The following is a 19923-nucleotide window of genomic DNA, read 5'->3' on the forward strand; positions in this document are numbered from 1 at the left end:
TAAAAAGTGGCGAGTTTGGGGGTGTAGAGATTTTGCATTAACTACCCCCATAGGGGGGTCTATTTACAGCAGGGATTGACCCCCTCTCTCTCCTTGTTGAGGCTGACTGAACAAACGGCGGACCTTCTGTTAGGAGTCTGTGAACCCACCCTAGAAGGTCCACAGACAACCATTGGCTGGCCAGTCTGTAGACTGGCCAACCTGCTGCTGGCTTATAACAGGCCCCAGCATATCCTTTATTGTAGCCTTTGTGCCAGTGCTTGGCTCCCATGTTATGGCCTATGAATAGCTCCTTGGCCCTAGGGGACTGATCAGCCCTGAATATGGGCTCCAATCAAGACATATTTCCAACATTCTGCTCCTGCCATGCTGCCCACATAGCATCCCAGTCAGCCCTATCATCTGCCCACATGGCAAGCCTTTCATCTCTTGAGCTGACAGTCCACTCATCCCATATCCTGATGCAGGTCACTCCCCCCTGTCCTCATCCTCTCCAGGGCTGTTAGGGTGAGAGTAGACCAATCTATCCCATTCAACTTGATCATCATCCGGCTCCATCCACAAAATCTACCATAAATGCAGTGTATCCCTCTGGCTGCTCCACGTAGATTCCCTCCACCTTGCCAAAGATGGCATTTAGAACTCGTAATGGCCATTATGGCTAATTCTCCAGCCACATTCATGAGTCTCATGAATAATATGTTGAAACCCTTTTTTTATAAGTTCATTGTAGGACTTTTTGAATGATATCCTCATCTGGTCAATCTAAAAAAGAGCATAAGAATATTTTGAAAAAAGTTTTCAATTTGCTTCATAAACATAAAATTTTTGCCAAAACTTTTCACCAACAAGGTCAAATACATTTGGCATTTTTCAAAATCATACCCCTATGGATCGTGAAGAAGTTAAGACTATTCTTGTATGGCCTTATCCAAGGAATGGTTGAGAAGTTACGAATAATTCTTGGATTATCTAGCTTGTATAAAAGATTTATAAAAGATTATGCCAAAGTTGATGTTCCAATGACACACCAACTTAAGGAGAGGGGAAAGACCTTCATTGGTTAGAGCTAAACAAGAAAGTTTTGAGGCTATGATATGTATTATAGATATTGCACCAATGTTAAAGGTAGCACATCCACATCTACCATTCGTAGTAGGTGGAAGCCTATGCACATGGCTTGTTCATCCAAGACGGATGGCCTGCAGCTCTTGAAAGTGAAAAGCTAGATTCAACGTAGCAAAGATATTCAGCTTATGAGAAAGAGTTTTTTGACCATTTCATTGAGGACAATTAAATATGCACATAGTCAACTTTTTCTCAACCATGAAAGGTACTTGTCCTTAAGTGAGGAGCTTTCATAAAAAATTTAGCTGGAAAAAAATAAACCATTTTACTCAATCTATCTATTGTCATCCATACAATGTCACCACAATGTGAATATCCTAAGTCAAAGTACAGTTGACCATTTATTTGATCATAATTAAAGAGTTTTATATGTGTTAATTATGGTCAAAGAGTTCTTTTAATGGTCAAAGAATTGACTACAGTCAAAGATACTTGACTTTGGTCAAGTAAAACTGACCTCGGTCAAGGAGACTTGGTTTATTACCAAGAGGGTTAACTACGGTTAACCAGAGAACTACAGAGCTCACTACAATCAGAGAGTTTTGACTTCGGTCAACGAGACTTGGCATGCACCAAGAGGGTTAACCACGGTTAACCAAGATGTGCCAACTTTGGTTGGAGAGTTGTGCCAACTTCGGTTGGCGAGACTTGGCTATAATTAAGGCGCATCGACCCTTGGTCAAAGCTCCTTAATCATGATCAAGAGCGTTGACTTCGGTCAACTAGAAAATAAATATATATTTTTATATTTGTTATGTGTGCACATGTATTCAGTGAGGACGCCCACCGTGACTAGAATTAGTCCACAGTGTGTTATTTGCATGCAAAGCGCTAACAATTAATGGGTGCCATGGTGGTGGGCTTTAATTAATTGTTGCGAGTACTAGGAAGAGTTATTTTTCCTAAGCGCTACGGGAGCCTAACAAGCATGTAGGAGGCGGTTCGCGTGACCAAGTGCTTCAAAGACTCCAGAGTTGTCCTTAGTGGCATGTAATAGGACTTAGTCTAGATTTTAGACAAGTGGCATGTTGCCAATTTGAAATGAGCTTGAAGCTCTTGTAATGATTCATTCACGTTTTGGATTTGATGTATCAAGCAGCTCTACGCTGAACTCTTGAAACAGATTCTCTCTTCAAGAAATAAAATACCTTCGGGGGGTCCAGCCCGACATGTTGTCTTGGGCCCTAGCTGTGTGTGTGTAGAGGGAGAGAGAGAGAGAGCTCTTATGAGAGTGTTTCTACAGATAATTACGAGCGTGAGTTCCACAAGAGAGCTAGTATTTCATTGGTACCAGAGCTTGGCTCGCCTTCTTTTTGAAGGGGGTGACGATCTAAAGCTATAAAGGCTAGCGTAGCAATTTTACGTTGAAACACTTGGCCCGTTTGACGACGTTGCTAGATATGGCGCTGAGCTTCATTATCCGCTGTATCACGGATTACACTAGCAGAGGTGTAAATATTGCAGTAACCGAACGACTGTAACTTTGGGGCTTGAAAGCCACGCGGGACCTGCCAACAAATGCCCATGGAACTTTCAAAGAGGCCAACCAAGGTGCAACAAATATAAGTCGGGCTCTTTCTTTCACGTGACGAGATGTCTCCATGTTGGCGTAAGTCATGATGCAATAACCCTCACCACTCCAAAGTTCTTTTGGAGAATAAGAGTATGCAGAAGAGCTCGCAACGGACGGTCTCCAGAAGGCTGGCTGACGGACCTTCACGCAAAGACGCAAAAGCCCGCGACGTGCGACGGTCTCTAAGGCACAATGCTCTAGACGATTCGCCTACGCATATTTTCTCAGCCAAGGTTCAACCTTAGGCTTACATGGCAGCCAGCCAGGCAGGTGACGTGGCACAGGCGTACATGTGGCATGCATAGAGCTGACGTGGCAGACATGTGTGGATGCTGATATGGCAGACACGTGTGGATGCTGACATGGCAGTGGGAGCTAATGCTGACGTGGTAGCACATGTAGGGTGATGACATGGCAGGACACATGGCAGCTGACTTGGACTGCTGAGGTGGCAAACCAGTGGCTAGACTAACTCTGGTTAGTTAACCCTGGTTAGAGGTTCAGTTAGTCGGTCTAACCAAACTAGACTGGTTAGTCAAACCAGATCTGACAACTAACCTTAGTTTTAGTTAACTAGACCATAGCTGGTTAACTAGACTACAGATGGTTGAGGTGCAGTTCAAAGCCAACCAAACCAGGCCAGAACTAGTCTGGTTAGAGTAACCAGCCAGTTACTTCATCTGGTTACTGTCCCCCAAAAAACAAAAAAACAAAAAAAAAGAGACTGTTTCTGCTAGCAGTTCTCACCTATCTGAGAGAGTATTTACTGTCAGAAACAGCAGAGATCAGAGGAGAAATCAGAGATTTGCAGAAAAAGAGAAAATGCATGCCTTTGTGTTCAGAAAAAGGGAATCAGATGCATTCTGAGTGCTTTCTGCAGCAGCCAGAAAAGGGGCAATATAGTTGTTGATGCCTTGGCAACTTTGTGGGTATATGCCTTGAGCTGACAGCCCAGTACTGCCATAGATTGTGAATGCAAGACACCTCTTGTTGAGGTAAATTTTCTCTTTGAAAAGCAAAGGCAGCGTGCATCAGTTGCATAGATAGTGTGTGTGTGAGAAACTTGCAGATCTCAGACAAGTTGTAAGAAAAATGGCTCAATTGCCTATCCAGTGGGATTCACAAGATAGGGATGTACATCCAAGACAGAGGTGTGCAACAAACTCAGCAAGAATTTGAGCAGATGGTACGCACTCGTATAAAATCTCAAAAAGGATCCAAGGGCTCAGCATTTGTTTCAAGCAAAAGCTATGCCTAATGTAGCATATGACGTGCCAATGCCAGAGGCACACTCTCTTGTACAGCCAGAGAAAGAGAGATCTCATAGGGGACGGTCTCATAGCAGGAAGAGATCGAGGCATCATCACCGATCTCCTAGTCCATCACCGTCTACCTCGAGTTCAACTTCTGTATCTTCTTCTTTATCAGATAAACCATCCAGGAAAAGAAGGAAACACAAGAAGTCTAGGAAGAGTAAGTCTTCCAGAGAGACCAAGGAATTCAAAGAGGAAGGTAAATCTGTCAAGTTTATGACCTACAATGGACAGTATGGTCATACAGACAAAGCATTGCAATTCATCAGGCAGTCTGATGCTGCATTTGGTACAAAAAAGTTTTCAGAATCCTCCAAGTTAGGAATGGACAGTTTGCACTTGACAGCAACAACTAGTGCATGGTGGAGTGCACAAACCACAGATGGGTCAGCCCCAAAGAAGTGGAAGGACTTCAAGAAATCCTTCTACCAGTAGTTTATGCCTAAACAATTTAGAGACCATGTTCTTCAAGATTGGGACAGTTTGCATATGGATGCAGGAGATACAGGGGATGTGTACAACCAAAAGTTTTGGGATGCTTATTTGCAGGTTGCACCTTTCAAAAAGATCTCCAAAGGAACCCAAATGAGAAAGTACAGAGCAGGTCTCAGTCCAAGAATCGAGGCAGTAGTGAATGCTTTGGGGGCAAAGAACATTCAAGACCTTATGCATTCAGCTTCAATAGCTAGTCTTGTGCCGTTACAAGATCCATCCACTGTACTATCCTTGCATGCAGGACGTGCCGAAAGAAAGGAAACTGATTTTTCAAAATCAGAAAAGAAAGAGTATCCCAAGGTTGAAAAGAAAGGGTTTCAGCCTCAGAAGCCGAGAGGTACTCAGTTTTCAAAGTCATATAAAGGCAAATCTCCATTCACCCCTGAACAGATAGCTGAATTCCATAAAGATGGGAAATGCTTCAAGTGCGGCAAAGAGGGGCATGTGGCTGCCCAGTGCCCAGAAAAGCCTTCAACTTCGAAGGGAAAAGAGGCAGAGAAGCCACGGGGACCGCAAAAGCCAATGACAGGAGGAATTCCTGACATACTGGGTCATGTTTCAAACCCAGAAGAACGAGAATTGCTGCTATCATGGGGCAAAGTCAAAGACCAGCAAGCGCTTATTTTATTTGATCCAGGGGCTACTGATAATTTCATATCAAAGGACCTAGCCCTGAGGCTGGGAATAAAGACAGAGGAGTTGGGCAGGGCTTTGGATGCCGATCAGATGTTCTGTGGGAATCCTGTGCCAATCACTCCCTTGATAGGGAAGCTCCGTCTTCATGTACAGAGTTATGTGGATCAGGAAGACTTCTTAATTTCTCCACTGAAACATCATGATGTAGTCTTGGGAATGCCTTGGTTTCATCGCAAGGCAGTGAAGTTGACTCTTCCTGAAAGAGTGCTGGAGTTTGTGCATAGGGGGGAAAACCAGCGTTTAGTTGCCAGGAATAAAGGGGAGACTATCCCCATTGTATCTGATGTTACATGTGGTAAAGCAATAAAGTCTGCAATTTCCGCGTACATGGTTTTTATAAAAGAAAAAGAGAATGATATGCATGCTGAAATGAATGATGTAGACAAAGATAAGTTTCAGTTTCTTGTAAACTTTAAAGATTGCTTTTCCGATGCTTTGCCAGGGGAGTTACCCCCAGAGAGACCAGAAGATCATCAGATAGAGTTAATGCCTGGTAGTGAGCCACCCAATAGGCCCCCATACAGAGTTAGTGCAACTTAGCGAGAAGAGATTATGGCTCAGGTACAGGACTTGCTGTCCAAAGGGTTGATTCAGCCCAACTCGTCTCCTTTTTGTTCCCCTGTACTGCTAGTACAGAAGAAAGATGGTTCATTCCGTATGTGCGTCGATTACCGCGCACTAAGCAAAATGACCATCAAGAATAGATTCCCTATTCCACGCATTGATGATGTGCTGGATCAGTTAAATGGAGATTCAAATTTCAGCAGGATAGACTTAAAGAGTGGCTATCACCAATGTGCACAAGACAGCGTTCCGCACTACATTCGGGTTGTATGAATACTTAGTGATGCCTTTTGGGTTGACAAATGCTCCAGCCACATTCAATAGAATGATGGATCGCATCTTCCGAAAGTACAGGCATTTCATGGGTACTTTCTTTGATGATATCCTAGTCTTTTCAAAGACAGAAGAAGAGCACAAGGAACATCTTGCTATAGTGTTTTAAGAGCTGAGAAATCATCAGCTCTATGCAAACAGCAAGAAAAGCGAATTCTTCTTGGAAGAAATCCATTATCTGGGGCATATAATATCCAAGAATGGGATACAGATGGATCCGGCAAAGATCCGTGCCATTCAAGAATGGCCAGAGCTGAAAACTGTGCATGAAGTTCTAAGTTTCCTAGGCATGTGTTCTTACTACAGAAGGTTTATCAGGCATTTTGCTGATATCGCAGCTCCATTACATGACCTTACTAAGAAAAATGCAGCCTTCACATGGGGAATATCACAGAAGAAAGCATTCAATACACTCAAGAAGAAGTTGACTACAGAGCCTATTCTTGTGCTCCCGGATCCATTTGAGTATCATTATCTATCTCCCTCTCCTTCTCCACCATGTCCTTCATGTGGTATCAGAGCCATCCTTCCTCCTCGCTTTCTTTCTTCTTCCCTCATTCCTTTACCCTCTTGCTCTTCCAAGGGATTGAGGTGAGGGAGGCCAAGAAAGAGGAGCTGCTCCCCCTCTTTCCTCTTGGAAGACAGCCCTATCAGCGCCATCCTTCCTCCTCGCTTTCTTTCTTCTTCCCTCATTCCTTTACCCTCTTGCTCTTCCAAGGGATTGAGGTGAGGGAGGCCAAGAAAGATGAGCTGCTCCCCCTCTTTCCTCTTGGAAGACAGCCCCCTTCTCCTTCATCATCTTCTCCTCCTCCACCGCAAGCCTCTCCTCCACCTCACTTTGGCTGCAAATTTCGACACTATGATTGTGGCAGTAAGGCCTCGTTGCTGCTGATGCATGGAGCTGCTCGTGGTTGCTACTTGGAGAAGGCGCATTAAATCCCTGATTCGTGACTGTTTTGTGTTGGCTACTGCGTGGGACATATTCTTGCTGCGCTGGCTACTGCGTGAAGCACATTCTTTGCTGTGTTGGCTAATGCGTGGAGAAGATTCACTGGTACATACATTTCAGCAAGCTGAGGCCGTTTCCAGCTTGTTCGTGGCATGAAGAAGATCGGTGCAATGCAAGCATAAGCCGAACTGCTGGTCGCCATCTTCTTTCAGGGCTGTTGGGACAAAAGCTCGGAGATTAAGGTCTGCAATATTCCCTCTCGTCCCTGCTGAAATGGAGTCTTCCAAATCTGCTATTATTATTGAAAATTTTTCTGGCACTTGGCAAACCAAGCTGAGTCTCTTGCTTATGCAGGAAGGTGTGTGGAATGTGGTTAGTGGGCAAAGACAAGAAACCTGCATCTGAAGAAAAGAAAATTCTAGCTTGGGGAAATCTCAATGACAAAGCTCATGCTATCATTGGTTTGGGTTTGTCTGATCAAGTTATTTATCACTTGGATTTTGATTATACTGCACATGAATTGTGGGACAAGCTAGAGCGTCTGTTTGGTAACAAAATTATCAACTCCAAAGTTTTTCTCCGGCAAGAATTCTTTAAGATCCATATGAAGCATGAAGATTCTCTTAATGCTCATTTGAATCATATGGACCCAACTTGCTGCTTTGAAGACCCCTGTTGGGGAAGATGATCACGTGGATGTCCTCCTTTCCTGCATTGAGGATATTCCTCACTGTCGTAATATTATACCAGCACTTCGTGTAGCACGGGATATGTCTTTTGATGATATGGTTGCAATCCTTCTTGATCATGAACGAAGAACACAGATGTCTGTGAGGAGCAGGCATTATATTCCAAGGTAAAAAGACATTCAAATCCCAAAAACTTCAATGTAATAATCTCATGAATCAATAAAGGTTCTCATCCTTGGATAGTCCTCCTAAAATGATGTTTTGCTATCTCTAGTGTGTGGCTCCATGTCACCTTGTTTTGGAGCCTAGAGGGGGATGTATTGTAAGAGCCATGTATTGGCTTGATAGGGTCTCTTTATCAGGCCTGGCCAAGTTCCAGGATGGTGGTGAATTCCTAGACCTATGAGCTGGGCATGTAGCCATGCTAAGATGTGAGCCTCTGAGCATGTTGAGTCTCAAGCCATGAGAGTGCTTGGATCAACCTCTGAACACGCTCAGACTTTAGCCTCTGAATTACATAGTCCATCATTGTCATGTTATGTTCTTGGTTCCATTCCAGTAGTCCCTCACCTTTCCTCCATGGGGAGTGTTAGAACATGAAGTCAAGTTGAGTCTCTTTTATTGTGTTCTACTAGGAGTTCTAGTAGAGTCTTATGTGTGAGTGCCACGTGTCATATTGGGAGATATCTCATATACACTTTGGTATTCTAGTGTGTGTACCTATCCTATATATGATTGTACTTGTCTGTCACATCAACACACATCAAGGAGTCTACATCAAGCTTATCGATATGAGTCCTTTCATTTTGGTACTTCTATTTCTCTTTCTTTCATTTCTGTTTCCTCTCATTGTGTTTCCATTTGAGTATCATTATCTATCTCCCTAGCCTACCCTCTCTCTCTCCCTCTCCTTCTCCACCATGTTCCTTCATGAGAGACACCAGAGATCTTCCTATAGTACATTGCTTTATTTATAGTGATGGCATAAATGCCTAGTCCCCTAACTGCGACATGAGGGAGATGGAGCTACGCTGCTGAAACAGGACACCGAACCTCGACCATATGCTAGCTGATAGGCGATGTTGGAGGCTGGGAGTTGAGTCCTGAAATGAGGGGCAAAGCCCTCCTTACATGGGGGTTGGAAGGGCTTGACACTGGTGCATGTGACATTTGCCTCTTCTAAACTTGTTGCTTGGGGTCAAACTGTGTCACAATGCTCCCTAGTGCAGGGGTGCATGTGATAGTCACATCACTAGATACAAAGGCCATAGTCATATAGTTCTAAATTTGATTTACAAGACTCAAACGGATTGTGCTTAGGGTTGGAGCATTCTAGACAATATCATCACTGAAAGGTAGGTATATTGCTAGGATTGCTCTATATCTATCGCATCTACATCATTGTGGCACATGCAATTAGACATTTGCTCCAAGTAGTATATCTTAGAGGTTTGTTGGCTTGTACACAACTATATTTGGCCAATACAATACGGTAGACTTTGAATCACTCAAGAATGATTAGATGCCATGGGGCAACAAGTCTCACTATGGCGAGGCTGATTCTCATAAAGAGAGTCATTTTTGCATTGCTTCTCTTGGACGTCCTAAGAATACATAAGTTTCATGTCACGACCCGGGACCAAGTAAAGCCAAAGTTAGACTTGGACCTCCTTTATACAAAATCCAAGTGGTTAGTAACCTAAGAAGTCTTTGGCCACTAAATTCCAGGAGACAAGAGACGTTTATTCTAAGGTGTATATGGCTAACTGAGGGCAAATCCCTTTCTCACATAGTTAAATTTGGGAGAGTAGACTTGGCCTCGCCATAGCCATTTAACCATCCTTTTGCCTATACAACCTCAAATAGGTATGTACATCTAGTTCAAAACTATTGTAATTGTTTTGTTTTTTCTCAATCGTATTAAGCAATGTGACCATTAACATTGGCAAATCGCCAAGATCCAATTCCTAACATTCGACTTATGGATGGTTTGACACATGTGAAAGGTCTTCCATCAAGGGTCAATCTTTTTGAGTGTGTTCGGAGAAAGGACAAGGGCTCAACTTTTAAAAGCCTCATGGCATTTGTGGTTATTGATTATTCCATAAAGAACTAGTGACACCATTTGGATAATAAAATACTACAAAAGGGTAAATTACTTCCTTGCAGATACCAATTCATTGAATAAAAGAGTTTGTAAAACTTAAAATCTTAGTCAAGGAGCCCCCAACAAGAGTGTGACGTGGCTTTCCCCTTGACCGTTTTAGCTTTGCACCCTTACCCCCCAATTACTGAGTGGTGTTGCACCTTTTCTAGTAATCTTTCTTCCATGGTGCTCAAGCTGCCGTAGAGTCTGTACTGTCGGTGCAGACTGGAAGATGGCACTATTTGTTCCTTCTTTCACTGCCCTCTGTTTGCTGTGCATATTTGCAAAGGTTGTCCTAGCTATATTAGCTGCTTGGAGACACTGTTAGTGTTTTCCTTTTAGCTGCTACATTCTCTTGCTCCTAGTAGATTCCTGTTGGTGCTTCCAGCCCCCTTCAGCCTGTACCTGCTGCAGATCGCCTCCACTGCCTTGGTTTTGTTAATGAATTCTGTAATTCAATATGCTGCATTGGCATCAATGGCTTAATCGTGTTGAGGCTTGGGTTAAGTTTGCACCTCACCACCCAATGCCTCCAACACCCCTTTCATCTCGTCTCTTGGTGCAGATTTTTGGTTCCTGTACACTTTGCTGGCCGCGAGGTGTTGATGGTGGTAGGTCACGTTGGTGGTTGGTATTCTTTTTGGTGTTGCAGCCTTCAGTGTCCACCCTAGGTGTTCAAGCGGCATGTGCCTTCCACCTAGCTCTTCCTCTTGGAGATGAGAGAGCAACCTCACCTTCATGACTTTGGACTGGCGGCTAACAAATCTTTATGCCTTTGGAGCGTTCTTTGCCTAGGTGATAAGCCATTGGAATTATCATATTTCCTCCCCCTGAGCTGGAGGACTATGAGTTTCTTTTCTCAGAATGTACACTGCCTGTGAGCAGAATATTATATTTGGATTTCTATATTGGCTCATGAAATCTAGTCTACTTGGGGCATCCTTTGGTTTAAGTGTTCTATCACCTTAGAAAAGGACTTTTGTTTTCTCTCTTCTTCTTTTTCGGGCTTGTAGTTTGAGCTCCTTGTTTTGGCAAGCCCGTGATTCCTGGCTTTTTGAAACAAAGAACGCTACAGGTTTTGCCAGGTGGATTTTTTTTAGGTGTTGAGATGAAATGAGTTATTTAGTTTTCTGGTAAGCTTTTCATTGATTACAAACAACGATACAAAATCCAAGGACTCCCAAACTACAAGCCCTGACATCATGCGTATGATGTCCTCCAATTTAAAGAGGACCCTTTTAATGTGCTGCTACTGTTCATCATGCTGATAATTGCATCTGATTTCAGAAATGTAGACAAAAGGCATGAGAAAAACACATCTTTGCTACATTGAGAATTCAACCCATCTATTGAATGTTCTAAAGAAGCCTAAACTTTGGACGATTGAGAATCTGTAACAACATGATATATAAATTAAAAGCTTCCTTGGACTTCAGTTTTGAGGACTTTAAAATACTCTACAAGTATGCTTTATCCTTTATTTGACTTGGCGCAAAGGGCAGTGACTGGATGACAGCTTGACATTTTCTCAAACGTGCATGCCCTCCTATAGCCCAGGATAACCAGTTATGAGGCTATACGGCTGCCGATGACTTCCGATTCTTGCTCTCACTTTCACAAAACCAGTTTGCTAGCCCAAAAAGCCATCTAGATTTTTTAACAGAGTAAAAACACATAGAAGGGGTGGTGAGACAAATTATAACGCTTTCTTGCGCCCTATGAAGGCCACGAAAATCTTTATGATATGCAAATCGCACACCGGCACCCCGCCACAGCAGATGCTATCGTGCGTACCATTTGAAGAACAACAAAAAATTGATACGAATCTCTTCATCAGCAGCAGGAACAGGAAACAATGCATCTTCAATGGTCATCAAACACTTCAAATGTGGTGATGGAATCCCTCCCATAAGGCGATGCCAGATGTAACTTGTACATCTGCAAAATTCAAGAATGACTGCTTCAAATATCGGACAGTTGACCATTGTTCGCAATGAAATTACTTCACGGAAAATTGATTCAATTCCGAAGGTGTCGATAGTCAATTAAAATCGATTCAATTCCTGTATTAATATCGGGTAATGGAGCCAAGTTAATGCGTTGCGAATGCAGGGACTAAATTTCTGGGTTAGACGGTGAAAATTCCAGCGCTATCGATTCAAGGACAGAAGAATTCGAGGGAGTCAAAAACCTGGCGCATGCAGGCTAGACCTTGGCCGTCAATTAAACCACGATAAGACCACTTATGATTGCCAAGACTGCAAAACTCCATTGGACGGATTGATAGATCGGTGCTCCATAAGCTTGCGCGGAATGTGTTTTGGCGATGAAGCGGTGGTTTTCAAGGCCAAAATTGCATCCAAACGATGAAAATGCAGCAATCTTGCCAAATGCTCAGGAAGGAGCGTCGTCGAAAAACTACTAATCACGGCGGTTTATTAGGGCACGTTTTGTCCTAATTAGAGGGCATTCCAATTTCCCAGCCACTCCAACTACCCTCATATCCCCAGGAAGCCGCGGCAGCCCAGTGGATGGGCTGCCGGCCTACCAGGGCAACGGCCCTCGTTGGATCCCCATGAAAATAGAGGCAAGGCGGGTTGCCCCTTGATAGCCTCAACCGTGTGTGTGAGTCGGGGAAAAAAAAAACTACCCTCATATCATGTATGGGGGCCCATACTCTCTCAACTTTATTATATTCCTAACTCATCAAAGTCCACACCCTTCTCTTACTTAAACCCTTTAGCAACCAAACGGGCCTTGTACTTAGGCACATCATCACTTGTGACCTTCATCTTGTAGACCCATTTACCTGGCAATGCTTTCTTTCCATGTGGCAAAGAAACCAAGTCCCAAGTCTTATTCTTTATGAGTGAACTCATCTTTGATTGCATAGCATACTCCCACTTGCGCTGATCCTCGCGCATCATAGCCTCTCTGTACAAGAAGGCTCCCCGCAATCAATAAGCATCACATAGTCTACCCCTGGAACAAATCTCCCAGGCAGTCTAGACACTCTAGATGTTCTTCTCAAGGGCATTTCAGCTTGCTGTCCCACCTGCATATCAGCCACATTTGGCTCATCATTGCCACCAATAGATGATCGATCATCTGCCCTTGATTGTGTACCTGTGGGTGGCACCATTTTCTGCACATTCGGTGCATGGACAGCTTGCTGTTTATCAATATCTGCAGGTAGATTCACATCCTGGAAAGTGATTCTTCTCATTTCCACATCCCTCATGGGTGTCTTATGCATCTTCTTCTCATTGAATACCACATCATGGCTTTATATGATTTTACCTGGATCCCAGAGACGATAGCCCATCTCTCCACTCTCACCATAACCCAGAAAGATGCATTTCCTAGACTTAGGATCTAGCTTCTTCCTAAGCTTTTTTGCCACATGTGCATATGACTCACACCCAAATATATCTAAATGAGAGTATGAGGGCTTCTTACCACTCCATGCCTCTTCAGGAATATCACAATCCAAACTCTTGCTAGGTGATCTATTGATCACATGCAGTGCAGTCTTCATTGCCTTAGCCCAAAAACCACCAAAAAGACTTGCATTGGAAAGCATACATTGCAACCTTTCTTGAATGGTGCGGTTCATCTATTCTGCAACTAGATTCTGGTCTAGAGTATGAGGGGACGTGAGCTCCCTCTTGATCCCACGTGTATCACAGAAATGCTGAAAGTCATGAGAGATATACTCTCCACCATTATTAGTCCATGGGCATTTAAGCGTTCTACCTAAGTGATTTTCAGCCAAAGCCAACCATTTTTAAAATACCTGGACCACATCGCTTTTCCGAGCTATAGCATGAGTATAGCATAAGGCCACACTTTCCTGGTTGCACTGTGACGAGAAACGCTCACGGAACTTGCAAATCCTTGAAAAACACAACAACACTCTTCGAAGATACGCACAAACTCTCAAAACTCACAAACGGAAGGGAAAGAACAAGCATGCTGTGTACAATCTCCCCCCATAGGTGTGGTGCTCTCCTTCCACCTCCTATGTATTTATGTATATTGCCCAAAAAGCTTCCGAGTAAAAATCATACAAAAAACCTCTGTGCTTTCCTCCATACCTAATTTTACAAAAAGCCCATCCACCTTCTAGAATAGCTAGCTTTTTCTAAAAATAAAGCTATTCATCCCCGCATCACTGGAGTTGCGCCTATGTGCCCAAAATATGGCGGATCATGCTTGCTAGATGCCATCGCCCGATCAATTACTCTTCCCCTGAATTCACACGATCAATAGTAATGAAATATTTCAAACATAAGATAACCTTGGAATTAATCACCACAATCAATCAACCTTTCAGTATTATAGCAACGCGAAATCAATAAATCACATATGAATTGTTCAAACATGCGACACATACCATCTCATGGTGCACCTAATGCTACACATGAATAAAATCATACGGATGGTGCACACATGCCACACATACCGTCATCGCATAAGTGGTGCATACAATGCTACACACTCATACAGCCGCCACAGCCGTATATCTAGCCATGTAGGAGCACACATGCATCACTACGGAACAGTGAGCACACATGCATCAGCTGCACGACAAAAATGCTAGATCTCACTAAACTAAATACTGAAGGATTAAATTAATGGGATAATTCCAATTCTCGTAACATCCCTCTTGCTTGAAATCACAATTGCCCTCAATTGTGCAACAAAAAAGTAGTCAATAAATTAGGGTACTGGCGAAAATATCACTCGGGCATCCACTTAGCATCCTCAATGGGGTGGTTCTTAAATGTAAGAAGATAAATAGGATACGAGTTTCCATGTCTCGTTTGAGTGATTTGTTGATTAATGATCTGGTTTGGCTCTAAGAGTTGGGTCTCTCCTTGAAGCAACGGTGCATCATCTAAAATAGGTCGAACTAGTGGGCCTCCATGGAAAGGTTTCAGGAGGTGCATATGAAAAGAATTATGAATTTTCCAATCGAGTGGTAATTCGAGCCAATAGGCATTGTCATTAATGCGCTCCAAACTTTAAAGGGACCATAGGATTTAGGAGCAAACTTAACTACTAGGTGTGTCTCAATACTCTTAAGTCTGCGCTTTGCCATACATAACATGACTAGGTCACCTTCATCAAATACAACTTTCTTTCTACCCTTGTTTGCACGTGCAGTATACACAGCTTGAGCATGCTCGATATTCTTTTTGACAGTAGCCAAAATGCTAGAGAAATCTTTAGTAAATCGATCAGCAGCCTCTACTTGGTGCTTAAGGCAGGTCAATGGAGTAGGAATGGTCTTTCCATAGACAATTTGGAATGGAGATTTGTTGTAGCAGAGTGCTTAGTGTTGTTGTAGGCAAATTGTAATATGTATATAAATTTGTCCCATTTGCTTGGCTGACTAGACACATAAGCACGTAACATGTCACAAATAGTATTTTGTGTGACCTCGGTTTGGCCATTAGATTCGGGATGAAAAGCAATAGAAAAATCTAACTTCGTACCAAGATTGTCAAAGAGTGTGGTCTAGAAGTTACTACAAAATTTACTATCCCAGTTTGACACGATTACTTTTGGAAGGCCATGGTGTATAAAGATGTGCTTGATGAACAAATGAGCAGCCTAAACTGCGGTCAAGGTCTTCTTACAAGGAATAAAGTAAGCATGCTTGCTAAATCTATCAATGATAGTCCAAATCATATCAAAACCTCTGAGCTAGTCGGGTATTCAGTTTCACGCTGGAAAAAAAGAACTTTTCTCCGGTTGGCATACAGTTGGTTCTCACATAAGAGAGAGAAAACAAGATCCAAGTGTTTCTCATGTTCCTCTCGACTCTTGCTATAAATCATGATATCATCAAAGAAAACTACCATAAAGTCTTGATAGGGTAGGAAGATACGATTCATCATCCAACTAGATGTGGCAAGTGGATTGCTCGAGGGGTGCGAGTAGCAAAGCTTCTTCCTTGCTTTCTTTTTGACTCTAATGTCAAATCCATAGCATCAGAAGCTGTAGATGGTCGAACCATACGTACATCAGCACGAATAGTAGGGCGTAAACCCTCAACAAAGGTACGATATTGCTCCTTTTAGGACATTTTCTTAATGGTTTGCAATTGAAGTAGAGAGGAAAGATATTTCTTGGTGTATGCATCTACACTCTCATTATCCAACTGCCTTAATCTTCACCATTGCCTACAAGTATCCTCTTCAAACTGTGTAGGTAGGAAGCGCTTCTTGATTTTATCTTTGAATGCTGCCCATGTCTTTGGAACATGAGTGCTTTTGGCAACCACACTCTACCATAATTGTGCACTTCTTGTCATGTGACTCGCAGGAAGTTTTACCTTCTCGATCTCTTCATACTGTTCTCCCAAAAAGTATTGATTGAAAGAACTAATCCACACAAGTAAAGCTTGTCCATCCCTTTTACCATCATATTTTGGAAAAGAAAAAGTTTTGCGATGAATATTACCAGACTTCTTCTTATCATGAAGCTTGAGTGCTTTCAAGATGGCCTTTTCCATGTTGTCTTCATCGCTGGATACATGTGAAGGAGTAGCGTCATGATGTCATCGTAGTGAAGTCTTCACATGTCGCTTCTTCTTCCTTCGATGTCTCGTCTTGCTTCTTCCATGCTCACTATCACTGGTGTCTGATGATTTGCTGCTTTTGCTTTTTTCATCATCTTTGTCCTGCATATGCTTCTTTGTGACTTCAGTCATATCTTTTAACACTCGATTTGCGAGCGATTTGCGCATTCTTCGTTGGCTTTATGCGTGTCGCACATGTTGTGCATGTACTCAAGTTCCTGTTCAAAGTCCCGTGCATGATGTTTCCATGCATCTAGTGAATCTGATGCATGCATAGGTTCCTCATCCTCAATCGATATAGGTGGCTTCCAAGTTGTCGTCACTTGGCGTAGAGCATCTTCAATCTCTTGACATTGTTGCTTCTCATGCTGATAGCGTTCTTGCCATTCTTCCTCAGTAAGTGTCATCGATGTTGAACTTCTTCTTGACTGATGGTGATTGTTTTCCACATCCTCATCATGATGTAGATCTTCAGGATAACCTATCTCTGATGGAATATGCCTTCCAAACATAGTTAAGTATGTGCACGGTGCAAAGAAGAAATCACTATGAAAGGAAATATACACAAAACAAGACTTATCTCGATTCGGTTTCCAAGCTTTGAGAGCGGCTATTTATCGAATAGTATCTCTGTGGGCTCTCGAACTCGCACGATTCCAACGAGTGAATCCACGTTGCAAGGTACAAAGCAAAGCTCGTGTCCGATAGCACTTGTAGACTGTCTCCTGCTCTTGTGAACACTTGCTTTTGTTTTGTTTTGTTTTTGTTTTTTTTGAGATTCTTCTCTTCCAAAATCCATTGGGTTGCTCCCTTGTTTGCACTATTGCCTTGAAGGATATCTTTATGAATATAAGAGCAATCTCCCAAGGCTTCCTCGTGCGTAGCCAACGGTGCCTTCAGTGTGTCGTACGCCTAGAGGAGCTAAGACATGGGTGTACATACGAATGAGTTCTTTTGCTATAAATTTTTTTTCGCCGCACGTTTTCCTGCCTACGAACCATTCTACACTATTCGCTTTTGCTGCTTCGTTGCGTTCTTGTGTGCGGTGTCCGCAATCTGATGCGTGCTGTGGTTTCTTGTTCGAGCATGCAGGGTGCATGTGCTTCCTGTGCTATGGACGACGAAACCTAGCTCTGATACCACTGCGATGGGAAACACTCATGGAACCTGCAAATCCTTGAAAAACATAGCAACACTTCAAAAATATGCACAAACTCTCAAAACTCACAAATGGAAGAGACAGAACAAGCCTGTTGGGTACAATCTCCCTCCATAGGTGTGGTGCTCTCCTTCCACCTCCTATATATTTATGTATATTCCCCAAAAAGCTTTAGAGCAAAAATCATACAAAAAACCTATGTGCTTTTCTCCATACCCGATTTTACAAAAAGCCCATCCACCTTCTAGAATAGCTGGCTTTTTCTAAAAATAAAGCTTTTTCTAACTTTAGTTTATACACTTAGCCAAGCCATTAATAATCCAAAATTCAAATATGTACATAAGCTTTTGTAATATCAAAAATTAGGCATAAGCCTTATTCATCCCCGCATCACTGGAGTTGCGCTTATGCACCCAAAATATGGGGGATCATGCTTGCGAGATGCCATTGCCTAATCAATTACTCTTCCCCTGAATTCACACAATCAATAGTAATGAAATATTTCAAACATAAGATAACCTTAGAATTAATCACCAAACATAATCAATCAACCTTTCAGTATTATAGCAGCGCGAAATCAATAAATCACATATGAATGGTGCACACATGCAACACATACCATCTCATGGTGCACTTGATGCTACACATGAATAAAATCATATGGATGGTGCACACATGCTACACATACCGTCATCGCGTAAGTGGTGCACACAATGCTACACACTCATACAGCCGCAGCCGTATATCTAGCCATGTAGGAGCACACATGCATCAGCTATGTGACAAAAATGCTAGATCTTACTAAACTAAATACTGAAGGATTAAATTAATGGGATAATTCTAATTCTCGTAACATGCATCATCAATGAATGTCACATAGTATTCAGCCCCGCCTAATGATCGTGTAGGCATGGGACTGCTTCCCATAGAGACAGTGCTCACAAAATTCAAAATCAGAAAAACTCAAATGTGGTACATAACCCAACGGCATAAGAGTTTCATTCCATTCTAGCTCATGTGCCCCAATCGACAATGCCACAAAGAAGTACTTGGTTGCTCAGTTATTGCAACATGATCAGACACCCTTGATACATGTAAGGGATACAATGTCCCACACTTGGCACCCCTTGCCAAAACCATAGAGCCCTTTTGAATTTTCCAACTTTGAAAGCCAAACGTGGTCTAAAAACTAGCATCATCTAGCTGACCTATTGAAATAAGACTCTTGGTCAACTTAGGCACATGTCTCACATTTTTACCCATTTGCAAAAGAAACAATGAAGGATAGTGTGACCAAAACTCTGATAGAACATACAATGGTATGGTATTGTAGACTAGACTTGGTCTAAGTTATTCTAGTCTAGGGTTTTCACTTTATACTTGGGTTTCATATATATCCCAAGTCTTGTAGTTCATTTGTTGAACTATTCAGTGGAGCTTTGTGTGTGGACTACACTCTCGTGTTCTTTATCCACTTCGTGTCTCCCCATAGTTCCAACAATTGGTATCAGAGCTTGGCTCCCGCATTGCTTCCCGTGCTTCTACCACTCCCAGGTTTTAGTTCTCTCACGAAGAGTCACTTTCGTTGCGAAGAAATCAATCTAGCTAGCTCGTTTTTGCCTATAGCAGCTTTCTGGAGGTCTCCTGTAGCTGGGCGCCTTCACAGGATCAATACTGGACCTAGGCGACTGCAAACTTGCTATTTTTGGGATCTTTTGCAACCAAACATCCTCAAAATCAACTCCATTTACTGATTTACAATACTTTTTTTCAGTCGCCTATCTTCAGGAGCTCTATCTGGGCTGGGCAACCTCATTTTGGGCACTTTTGCTACAGATTTTGTCAGTTTCCAGCCCCTACATCAAGTTGAACTGCTTCTTGGAGCATCTTGTGCCTAGACAACTTCAGATCTAGCATTTCCTTGCTGTTTTTCATCAGTTTCCAGCCTATTTTCAGTTCGCATTTCTCCAAGAGGACCATTTGGGTTGGGCGACCTCATTCCTAGTAGTTTTGTTGCTGATTTTGGACTGTTTCAGCTCCCAAAATCTGGTCGACTTCTTTTTGGAGTCATCTTGAAGCTATTTTGGACTGGGAGATCACTTTTCTTGTGATATTTTACATGCAGTAGACAAAAAGTAGAATTGGGGGCAAGTTATTGGATGCATATTGAGCCAAAGGTTGGCTAACAGTGAATGCTATCATTGGATGCCTTTTAAGCAAACATTTGCTTCAGATTTTATACCTTTGGTTGATGTTTATCGAGCCTTTATTGGGCTGAAAGTTGAGAAT

The 19923-nt window shown here is 42.6% G+C and overlaps 1 protein-coding gene across 4 annotated transcripts in view; it reads right to left on the bottom strand.

Moving 5' to 3' along the window:
- Positions 1-12273, bottom strand: part of LOC147894474 (cAMP-dependent protein kinase regulatory subunit-like) — an 86185-nt gene extending 73912 nt beyond the window's left edge. For all 4 annotated transcript variants that reach the window (XM_087385022.1, XM_087385020.1, XM_087385023.1 and 1 more), the window contains exons 1-2: positions 12078-12273; positions 11681-11824 (exon numbers count right to left, since the gene is read on the bottom strand). In XM_087385022.1, coding sequence (XP_087241148.1) covers positions 11681-11683 — 3 coding nt within the window. In that variant the 5' untranslated portion in view covers positions 11684-11824; positions 12078-12273. The remainder of the gene's footprint in view (positions 1-11680; positions 11825-12077) is intronic.
- Positions 12274-19923: the final 7650 nt, after the last annotated feature.

Source organism: Dipteris shenzhenensis, chromosome 14 (assembly GCF_047967505.1).
Source record: "Dipteris shenzhenensis isolate YYH24624 ecotype China chromosome 14, Dip_SZ_1.0, whole genome shotgun sequence".
Classification (NCBI taxonomy): Eukaryota; Viridiplantae; Streptophyta; class Polypodiopsida; order Gleicheniales; family Dipteridaceae; genus Dipteris; species Dipteris shenzhenensis.